This window comes from Neoarius graeffei, chromosome 15, assembly GCF_027579695.1.
Source record: "Neoarius graeffei isolate fNeoGra1 chromosome 15, fNeoGra1.pri, whole genome shotgun sequence".
NCBI classification, from domain to species: domain Eukaryota; kingdom Metazoa; phylum Chordata; class Actinopteri; order Siluriformes; family Ariidae; genus Neoarius; species Neoarius graeffei.
Window position 1 is genome coordinate 16,320,489 of NC_083583.1, and position 12,064 is coordinate 16,332,552.

Below are 12,064 nucleotides of genomic sequence, written 5' to 3' on the forward strand. Positions count from 1 at the left end.
GTGGCGGAAGTACAATAAAAGTCCCAGAGGAAGGGACTTCTAAATACCTAAATTCATGAAAAGGCAGACGCCACAGTTCAGCCAATTTATTATTATTATTGAATTTGCTCATAAATTACAATTGTAACCTTATAAGGCTTACTATAATGCAGTAGCTTATGAGCAAATTTAAGAATAATTAATAATAATTAATATAATTGTAACCTTAAGGCTTGAGTAACTATAGTGCAGTAGCTTGGTGAGCAAATTCAACATTTTCATAATAAGCTATTGCACTACAGTTAATCAAGCCTTAAGGCTACAACTTTAATTTATTATTATTATTATTATTAATAACAATGTTAAATATGGGGCGGCACGGTGGTGTAGTGGTTAGCGCTGTCGCCTCACAGCAAGAAGGTCCTGGGTTCGAGCCCTGGGGCCGGCGAGGGCCTTTCTGTGCGGAGTTTGCATGTTCTCCCCGTGTCCCCGTGGGTTTCCTCCGGGTGCTCCGGTTTCCCCCACAGTCCAAAGACATGCAGGTTAGGTTAACTGGTGACTCTAAATTGAGCGTAGGTGTGAATGTGAGTGTGAATGGTTGTCTGTGTCTATGTGTCAGCCCTGTGATGACCTGGCGACTTGTCCAGGGTGTACCCCGCCTTTCGCCCGTAGTCAGCTGGGATAGGCTCCAGCTTGCCTGCGACCCTGTAGAACAGGATAAAGCGGCTAGAGATAATGAGATGAGATTATTATTAATAACAATGTTAAATATGCTCACTAAGCTACTGCACTACAGTTAAACAAGCCTTATAAGGTTACAACTGTTATTATTATTATGAATAATGTTAAATTTGCTCACTAAGCTACTGCACTACAGTTAGTCAAACCTGATAAGGTTACAACTTTAATTTATTATCTATAGCCGCTTTATCCTGTTCTACAGGGTCGCAGGCAAGCTGGAGCCTATCCCAGCTGACTACGGGCGAAAGGCGGGGTACACCCTGGACAAGTCGCCAGGTCATCACAGGGCTGACACATAGACACAGACAACCATTCACACTCACATTCACACCTACGGTCAATTTAGAGTCACCAGTTAACCTAACCTGCATGTCTTTGGACTGTGGGGGAAACCGGAGCACCCGGAGGAAACCCACGCGGACACGGGGAGAACATGCAAACTCCGCACAGAAAGGCCCTCGCCGGCCACGGGGCTCGAACCCGGACCTTCTTGCTGTGAGGCGACAGCGCTAACCACTACACCACCATGCCGCCCTTAATTTATTATCATCATCACCACCACGCAGCACGGTGGTGTAGTGGTTAGCGCTGTCGCCTCACAGCAAGAAGGTTCCAGGTTCGAACCGAGTGGCCGGCGAGGGCCTTTCTGTGTGGAGTTTGCATGTTCTCCCCGTGTCTGCATGGGTTTCCTCCGGGTGCTCTGGTTTCCCCCACAGTCCAAAGACATGCAGGTTAGGTTAACGTGAGGTGGCCTTGGGCTGAGGTGCCCTTGAGCAAGGTACTTAACTCCTGACTGCTCCCCGGGCGCTCTGGTATGGCTGCCCACTGCTCTGAGTGTGTGCGCGTGCGTGTTCACTGCTTCAGACAGGTTAAATGCAGAGGATGAATTTCACTGTGCTTAAAAAGTGTGCATGTGACAAAGGTTTTTAAAAAAATAAATGTTAAATTTGCTCACTAAGCTACTGCACTACAGTTAGTCAAGCCTTACAAGGTTACAACTGTAATTTATTATTATTATTATTATTATTACTACATTTGCTCACTAAGCTGCTTCACTATAGTTAGTAAAGCCTTAAGGTTACAATTACAATTTTTTTCTATGTTGAAATTGTTTATTCAATACGATAATTAACTGAGTTCTGAAAAATATGGCACTTTTCCCACGACAGTCATCCTAAATTAAGTTTTGATTAGCCTAGGTTACTATTTAGCACCGTGAGCTTAAGTGCAGGAGCATAAAATTTGATAAACCAATAAACTTCTACATTTTACTACAGAATTATTGATCATGAAAATTTTAAAAAATAAAATAAACTCTTAAAATTTTATTTGACTGCAGATGCCCAAACCAGGCCTGAGTTTCCCAAAAGCATCGTAGCACAAAGGTCATCTTTAAACAGTAGAGTGAGCATCACAATGAACACACTCACCTAGTTAAGACGCTCTTAGCGTCAAGAGGCTTCTGGGAAACCCACCCGAGATTTGTAGGAAACAAAACGATTTGATAAATGTAAATCGAGCTGCACTCTGTGGAACAGTGGCTGAGGTGACACATAGTAGTAATAAAATGGCACCCAAGGAATAAAGTACATTGAGGTTCAGCCTGTAAAGATGTACTGTGACACCATCCAGTAAATAATTACTTAAACAGCAAAACAAGTCTTTTTGCCTTCGCTAAAAATATTTCTGCTTAGTTTTTCTAACTCATTTGTTCCATCAGCCTTATTTATAAAGAAATCTTCAGACGCGATCAGTAAACACTCCATAAACCTCTCAAGGCGACACAGACACACAAGTTGAGACAATTTCCTTTATTTTACATAAAAAAGGGTGCAAACTTGAGTTTCCCTTTAAGAGTGGAGGGAATAAAAATTGTACTTGAAAGGTTAAATGTGGTACTTCATATGACTCCTCAGGAAAAATAGCCTTTAAGACATTTATCTTTCTGCAAAAAAAAAGAAGAAAAGAAAAACACACCTGGAAAAAAAAAAAAAAAACGAGGATGGGTCCCTCACAATCGAAAGCCCTTGACTAAAGGAAACCACTCTTACAAATGCATTAACATTCAGATTTCGGCACAGACTTATGACTTCAGATTCGATGCGTGAGGATTTTTTTTTTTTAATGACCAGAAGCAGAAAGGGAATTACAGTACTGTACAAGTCAAATTTTCATTACTTGGAAAGAAAAAGAAAGAAAAAAATCACTTGTGTTGCGAAGAATCGTTTACGAAACACTGAGAGGGGAAAAAAAATTGTAGTGATAAAATATGGACGATAACTGGAATATCGTAGCGCTGTTCTGTTCAATCTGAACTTTGTTAAACCAACGAATGTGCCGGAAGCAGATCTATGAATTTGTTCACATTAAATCTTCACACTGATGACTGACAGCAATGGCGATCCGAATAAAAGAACGCTGAACTAGAAAATACTTGCAGCACCAAAGCTGAGTGCAGATGTTACAAAGCTTTATGATTGCGATTGAACAGAAAGTGGAGAAAGTTCATGCCCGGACTGTACATCAGATAAAGTCCCATCTCGAAGTATTGACCATTGCGGTCTTATTCGAAGCCATGCGTTGGAGAAACTGCAGAAATGCTGAACCCTCGACCTAACGAGGCGACTTTTTGTCTTTAAAACCCGTCATTTGAACCCTATAAGGGATGTTTCTACTTGATTGATGTAAAAGTAACAGCTATTAAGACATCCATAGAGCACAGGGTTGTTATTATTGACCGTATTGTTAGGATAAAGAAACCGTATTCACCACCTTTATTTTGGAAAATATGATTAGTACGAAAACCGGCTGCTTTCCAAACTTGGAAAGATGTTTTGAAATCGGCTAGTCATCGTCGTCGTCGTCGTCTTTACGCCGGCTTCAACCAAGACTCCGGTGAAAAGGAACAACGTACGCAAAACGTCAAGGATTTCAGTGTTTAGTGTTGAACGAAAGAAAGAGCGAATGCTTTTTGGTAAAAATGGTCAGCAGATGGCTCCCTTTGCCTACTCAAACATTTTCCATTGGCCCTGCCTCAATTCCACCCATCTTGATTTTTACCAAAAAAAACCACGATCACCATAGAAACCAAGCTTCAAATCTGCTCGCCTGGATCTTTTAACCCAAATCTAAACTTCACATTTAATAACACTGACCCCACATCTGGGCAAAACTAGCAATGTAGCATGTGCAGCCTACAGACACGTCACTACTACCAGAAATTCTGAAACCTGGCAAAAGGGAATGAAAGAGCGTGGGATAGAAGGAGAATAAGTGTACAGACTTGTCTTCTTGTGCAAGTCGTTCTCCCTTAAGCGAGCACACGGGAACACCTGACAGCAGCAAGCAGCACCCGTCCAAAAAATACAAACAAAAACCCCACTCCCACCAAACATTCGTCTGGAGGCATGCAATATGCAAAAAGTTTAACTGAAAAAAAAAAAGCTCGCAAGAAACCTCTCCTCAGACACCAGGAGAGATTCGGCAACTGGATTTCCGAGAGTGAACGGGATTCAAGTACTTTCCACAAAATAACTTAGAACTGAAGTGACTGGAGAGACACAGGATGAGTGAGATTTAAAAAAAAAAAAAAAAGTCTTGATAAAGCAAAGCTTCTGAAATATTGCTCATAACATAGCATGTTGCATCCACGCTGGTTCAGCGGCGAGCCGCCCGTCCGTGATCCACTGTTCCCACAAACACCGAGTGACAGCCGTTTCTCAGCCGCAAGGACGTCGGGTTCACCCGGCAGGAATTTCACTCATCATCACGGCATTATTCGAGAAACCAGAGGATATGAATGATGAATGCTTTCGTGCGAATTATTTCTGAACTATACATAGCCTTAATCATGAAGTTAATCATCAAGTAATCATCAAGCAAGCAAGCAACGGAATCAGACGATCTAGTTCGAGGTCATCCTTATTGTTCTTTTGGTCCGAACTGTTCGTTTGGATCATTTAAAACCGGTCACCTTCACCTCATCGTGCCTGGCGGGCTTCCCATCTCTGGATTTCTTTTTCTGCTACTTGACCAGAACTTTCGAGAAACAATAGTGGTCGGGTCAAAGCTCACGAGTGAGCTTTTCATAATTTCTCACACTGGCTAAAGAAACGTTAAAACAGCAACAGAAGAGGAAGGGAGTGAAAGTCTAGTGCAGTCGCATTTTTTCCATGGCTTCTGTCTGTCTAGCCATCTGTCTGTCTCTCTCCCTCTTGATCTATCTATCCGTCTGTCTCTTTCCCTCTCGCCGTCCATCCATCTCTCTCTGCCCAACTCTCCGTCCCTCTCTCGGTCTATCCGTCTGTCTCTCTCCCTCTGCCTGTCCGTCCATCTGTCCCTCTACCTCTGTCTATCCATCCGTCCGTGTCTCTCTGTCCATCAGTCTGTCTGTCTCCTCAAATTCTTTATGGCCAGGTAATGAAAAACCAAAAACAACAAATATATAATATATATAAGTTATATCATTTCTTATACTTTTCAATTCACATTTAACATACAATTAAAAAAAAAAAAAATCACAAAACCAGTGGATTTTCCTGTGGACACAGGCGATCAGTGGAGGGGGAAAAAAAAAAAAGGAAACAGCATCACTAAGATCAAACTGCAGTTCCTTCAAGACCAACTTTCTGCAACCAAAAACCGCCACCACCTTAGGAACATTTAATCGATGGCATGATTGTCTAACTCCATTTCTGGAGCACCTCACTGTCTTACAAACCTGATTCAGAGCAACACGACATACTTACACACGTTAAACCAGGTGTGTTCAAGCTCTCCAGAACCGAAGCTAGATACTAAAATCACGATTTTAAATGGACCTCATCTTATATCTCGGAGATCACGGGCCTACCTGGGACGGAGCCGCTTTCGGACTGCTTCGTGAGCGAACAGGAGGAGGAAAAAAAAAAAAAAAAAAGACGACATGACACCAAGCAATTTACAACAGTCACGAAATCTTGATAGGGTTCGGTTTTCGAGTCGGTTTCTTTTGGATCCGGCTGTTTAGGGAGTTTTAGCGCAAGAGGCCTGACAGTACTACGCTAACCGAAGGCAAGAGAAGAGTTGTGTAGTGTTTTGACGCAGAAGCGCGTGAAACGGCTCTGTCCGCTGTGTAGTGTTAGTTAAGGCATTAAGAGGAGAGATTTAGCAGTGGCAGTTTGAGTGTCTTTCGAAGACAGCACTCGAGTTACCATCATCAGTTTGCATGTTCCCTTCAAAAAAAAAAAAATTAATAATAATAATAATAATAATTATAATAAACAACCGGATCGGACACTGATCGTGAATACCCACTGAAACTGCTACGAGGCAAGGAAACACTTCATAAACAGCCATTATTACACGTCACGAATGTTAGCAAGCTTCCTATTAACCGTTACACCATTCTGACACTCTGTTCAGATAAACATATAAACGCGTGGTGCGAAGAAATACATACTATAGGGACGTAAAAAGTATGTTCAGTCACACACAGACTGACTAGATTCCACCCTGGCACATTAAATAATTATTCTCTTCGGCAATCATTTCCATTTATATGGCGTAATAATAATAATAATAAATTATAATAATAATAATAATAATAATCATCATCATCATCATAGTTGTTAAAAAAAAAAACCTTACAAGAAACCAAGAAATGCCACATTCAAACCAGGGACTGAGTTCTGGAAAAATAAGATGATTACGTGGGAAAATAAAAAAAAAATAAAATAAACGCAGTGATCAGGTTTGATACAAAGAGAACCACGGAGCGTCTCACTGGCGAGTTCAAGTTCACAATCCCAGCTAATAGAAAAGTCAGTTTCACGTTAAAGCGATACTATATCATCACAAGAGGAGAAAGCAGCATGGTTGGCTGGCTGGCTGGCTGACTGGCAGGTCGGAGTGAGTGGAGTGCTTTAGAACAAGCAGCTTAGATAGCATTCAGTAGAACTGGGGAGTGTGCTGAGGCTCTCGGTCGTCAGAGCTCGACGCTCTCTTCGTCCAGAGCCGGGTATCGCATCGCGTCGCGTCGCGTCGCATCAGCACGAGGGTCGAAGGCCATGAATACAACGCTGTCACTTTACACTTGGCTGCTTATTTCACACATTTACAGAGTCCACACGGAAACGCCTGTTAGCTTTACGTTACGTTAAGACAGTTAGCTTTTTTGTTTCTTTCGTTTTTACGCCGATTCGGTCCAAGTGATACAAGAACTCCGCGAGCAAAATTTCTAAGGCTTCGACCGCACAGTCAGGAGGAGCAGAAAATACGAAGGAATACAGAAGAAGAAGAAGAAGTGAAAGCTAGCAGGCGGTGCAAAGGATCAGATCGGTACGTAGATGAACTCCAGTGTGGATGAAGTCCCTCTGTTTGAGTGAAGTGAAACTCCCTCCAAACCCTCTCTCGAGCTGCAGAACGCGGGATGGCTCCCTCACAGAGCCGTCTCTCTCAGCAGACGGATGGAGAGGGGGCCCCAAAAGAAAGAAAGAAAGAAAGAACGAAAAGACAGACAAAAACAAAAGGAGTGCAATGATGTTCCAGTGCTTAGAGATCCAAATGAGTGTGTTTGTGTTTGTGTGTGTATTCCGATACAAGGAAACCGTCCGTCAGCCCTGCATCCGTGCTGCACTCTATTACGTGCGCGTCTCTGTTTTCTCACACAGGCGGGTCCCTCCCTTTGAGGCGATTCGTTTTGAGGGCATTGCTGTCGTCTTTTTGAATAAAATTTCTTTACTGAGCGTTCTTAAAACGGGCCGGGTGGAGCGGGTGACGGATCATTTGTGCCGAGCGGTGTTCTTTTTCCTCTTCCTCTTGAAGAAGCAGCAGCACCTGAAGGACACAGAGATAGATTACAGTCAGAAGGACGCGCCGCAAAGGTGCTAATTAGGCGTCGGGGAGGGGGAGGAGGGGGGGGGGTCGCAACATTAAAAATCAGATTTAATGTACAGCAGCAGGCTTTAGTGCAAAATGCCTTCTGTTATTCTATACAAATCTCTTCAAGCTGCTTGATTACGGCTTTTTTTTCCAGATACAGGAAGCACACAGGCAGCGTTATTCACAAAAGTACATGTAAACACAAACAAACACACACGCTTATGCTTAGACAGCAACAACACGACAGGATGAACCCATGGGAATGGCTGGAGGAGCATGCAGAGGAACGAGAACAGCTCCAGACTGACACACAGAAAAGTGATGCAGATCACTACGGCTGTAGTGACGTCCCTGCATGGCCTGTCAAGTTTAGAATCCGCCATTATGAGGTATGCTGTCGTCCCAAATGCAAATTTCTTTGAAAATCTAGATCTGCGGCATTACCACTTTTCAGGCAACGTCAACTCTTTCCCTCTTTTTTTTTTTTTTTTAATTTAAACCCCATAATGGTGAGTGAGAGGCCTCCCTCGATTAAACTGAGACTAATCAGCGCACATTTCAAGAAAGCCTGCAACTGTTTTGGGCTTTGCGCTTTCATATAATCTAGGCCTATTCGCCCACAGTCTAGGCTGGTCCACTCCCCTTGGGTTTTCGACGTGGACTGGAGAGAGGGACTCACCACAAGTTGAGCATTTTCACGCAGCTACAAAATAAAATAAAAAGAGAGAGAGAGAGAGAGAGAGAGAGAGTGTGAAAAGAGAAAAGACAGAGAGAGATTATTACACAGCGGTGAGACAATGAGACAAACTTCATGCCAGGCACACAAGAGGAACAAAGGGACACACAGAGGACAAAAAAAGGCTCTGAGAAGCAGAGAGTCTCAGAATTTCGATCTAAACATTATCTGCTGTGATCAGGTGTCCCGTTTAAAGTGAATTTAAATGTCCCTAAACGACACTTTTTTTCCTTGTACAAAGCAACAATCATTACGTCGACTTACTGACCACGTGTTTTTGAACCATGGAATTAATGGAAAATCAATAGGGGTGTTCACACGGCAACTTTTACTCCGGTGTAGCACCGGGGCTGCCCCGGTAGAGCGTTCACACGGTACAAAGTTATCCCGGTGTAGCCCCTGAAAGCTGCTTAAACCGGTGCAAATCTAACCCTGCTCGGGAGGTGGTTTAAGAAATTTACTCCGGCGTAAACGCTAGTTTGCGGGGCAGCACCGATATAAAATGGGACGTCTGAACGCTACAGGGGTAGACTCGCTACGCGTCAGGAGAGTTGATTACATACGGGCATTGCATAATTTGCATCCTGGTATTTTGCGCTTCCAAATTGGCGAATATCAACAACAACAGAACTGCGTGTCTTCCAGTGTTGCCAGATTGGGCGGTTTTAAGCGCATTTTGGCGGATTTGAACATATTTTGGGCTGGAAAACATCAGCAGTATCTGGCAACACTGGTGTCTTCATCCACGTCGTTTTCCCGGCGCTTGGTGATGCCATGGCAACCGGGAAAAGGAAGTACATTTTCACGCATGCGCGTATTTCATTTCCGCATTATTACTATTGTATAGCACGGTCGCAAAAACTGCCGCGTGAACGCAAGTGGGGCTGCACCGGTGCTAACACGCTTCTCTCTAGTAAGCAGGTTTGTGACGTGTGAACGCGCCACAAAATTTACACCGGTGTAAGATATATCGCAACAAAATACATCGGTGCAGCATCGATGCAAATATGTGCCGTGTGAACACCCCTAATAAGATCAGCCGATTTTCACGGAATCCGCCGAGTCCGAACCGGAAGACCTCGAAGGGGTGCGTGATGTCACATATGTAACAATTCAGGTATCAATTTCGTTCCTGTGCGCAGCAGTGGTTAGACCGGTCTCGATATGGAATCACGTTTTGGAGGGAATTCCGATAGTGACTGGGATTCTTATATGCCGGATGAAGAGGCAGATGATTATCAAGGATATTCCGGAGTAAAGGCTTATCTTTTCGAGCCCCCAAGACAAGAAACTGCCAGGCCATGACAGTCCCTCTCACGGCCGATAGCGCACCACCAGCCAGAGAGAACTGGAAACACAGACTGGTTTGTGGATTTTTATTCTAAGCTGGCCGCTGCGTAATATATGGAGAATATTTACACGTACCTCAATAAATGCAGAAATATCTTTAAAACGTACACTTATGCAGTGTAATTACTGAAAGAAAGTATGAACTGGGCGATAATTAAAGGGGAATCGACAAACTGTCCAAACGTCAGCTCAAATATCATTTATTAAAGCAGAACTGAAGTCATTTTTAAACTTGCTTTATTTCTTAATTACTTTTTCGGTTTTAGTAACCTTATATCGTGACTTGTATTGGCAACTAATTGCAATTAAATATTATACTTATCGGCCTATTCGGTTTTTAGCCGTGTTGAATTTAGTCCGTTTGATCCACGGCAGGCGTCACTTATCCGCGTGATCTTCACAAGACTTGTGCGAGACTTTGAATCGTGAAGTGTCCGCCAGGTGTCGGTGCCGCCATTTTGAAAACTGTTTTCCAAACGAAGTATTGCACAAAAACAAGTTTAAATGACGATTACTGCCGACTTTTTTCAAACTTTCCTGATTGCTATCAAAAACAAACAAAACTTCCGGCTTGATTCCGTCAGCATTCGAAAGAGGGCGCGCGCGTCTTTTGACGACGTTGGCAGATGTCGGTCGCTTTGATTTCCGCTGTACGTTTTACTTCCGTCCTACGATGTCTCGCACAGGTCTCAACGAATCTCATTTACGCCCGTCGCTTTGACATACGGACTGATATATTACAGAGCATATTTCAAACACTCATAACTTGCTATAGCAGCGACAAAATAGCGATCAAAACTGCATTCCAATATTTAATCAATAGAATTGTGATGATAAAAAAATCTGCCTTCAGTTCTCCTTTAAATAAATGGGTTTCTTTTTTTTGCTCCAATAATTCCCATGTGGTTGTTCTGGTGGTGATGAACACTCGATGAATCAGATTTATTGTTAGTCGGCGACAAACCTCACCCAGTGTCGCTTCAGATGAGTGTCATTTCTCAAAAATTCGTGAACTGAATGGCCTGCTGTATATGAATTTGAACATCCAAGCACAACACAGCGCTTTCACATCGTTATTTTTGTAAGATTCCAACAACGATATCCAATTTCAGCGAGTAAACAAGCACGGAGTCAGATGAACCGAAATGGCCCAGATAACCGGGGTGTCATGCGAGATTAGACCTGGGGCAAGGCTGCCTTTTTCCGGGATCCAGACGCTGCGATTTATCAAGAGTTTTGTCCTTGATAATAAAATAAATAAATATTATTCCTCCCCCCCGCTTTATTAATTCATTTTGGTTGCTCCTAACTATATATATATTCATTTTAAAGCATTACAATAAGGCATTACATACACTTTAAACAAGGAGAAAGTAGAGAAGACGCCTAACTGCCTAACGGTGAATAAGGAGAAAGGCTAAAAAGAGGGATAAACGGAAAGTTGACCTTTTTAATAAATTAAACAGAAGTGAGAATGGCTCACAGGAAAGGGTTTAATGAGGTTAAATGCTGCGACACCACACAAACCCTAGCATGTTTATTTCAGGCTTTTAACTGGACACGGCCTGCGCTGTTGATTACTTTCAATTCTGCATCAGTAATCAAAGATGGGCATCTATTTAAAGGTGCTGACTGCAAAGTTGTTGGGTTTTTTTTAATTATGCATGGCAATTTTCCTCTGTCTCACAAGAACAATATCATGCAGATGAGATGAGATAAGATGTGATCATTTTGATGTCCTGAGGGTCGCTTTTCTCCGTTTTGGAACCATTTTCCTCCCTCCTGAGGTAAACAGTGTGACCCTACACAAACAGGAAACAGCTGAACACGAGGAACTTTAACTAATTAGCATAATCATGGCACTGCATCATACCAAGATGGCGACGTGCTGAAAACATCGTGACTCTGGAGAGTTTTGAGTTACGGGGATGTAACTTGTGGCTGACGTTCGCGAATAGATCAGCGGAAAAAAAAAAAAAAGACGAATATACTGTATCTTTTCTCTGTTATTGTTTCTTTCTCTGTGAGATTGAAACATTAGGTGTATAACTCCAGGCTCGCTCCTGTGGCGTGAAGTCTGTGCATTCTAAGGCTAAAATAGCTACGTGCTAGCTAGGATGATTTAGTTATCTGTCCAGAAAAATCACATCATCTAACCCAGTGTTTCCCAACCTTTCTTGAGCCACAGCATATATTTTACATTCGAAAAATCCCACGGCACACCACCAAGCAAATTGTCACAAAAAAGCGCGTGTGTGATTGATATATATATATATATATATATATATATATATATATATATATATATATATATAAAAATGACCATCTCATCTCAATTTACTTACTCCGTGTGAAACCTGGGCCTGTTTAGTTGAACACAAAGCTGATATACTTGCA

The 12,064-nt window shown here is 42.5% G+C and overlaps 1 protein-coding gene across 1 annotated transcript in view; it reads right to left on the reverse strand.

The window, feature by feature from the left end:
- Positions 1–2,821: 2,821 nt before the first annotated feature.
- csnk1g1 (casein kinase 1, gamma 1) overlaps positions 2,822–12,064 on the reverse strand; it is a 167,939-nt gene continuing 158,696 nt past the window's right edge. Inside the window, exon 13 of the mRNA XM_060940932.1 lies at positions 2,822–7,536. Within this exon, the coding sequence (XP_060796915.1) occupies positions 7,482–7,536 (55 nt within the window). The 3' untranslated portion in view covers positions 2,822–7,481. The remainder of the gene's footprint in view (positions 7,537–12,064) is intronic.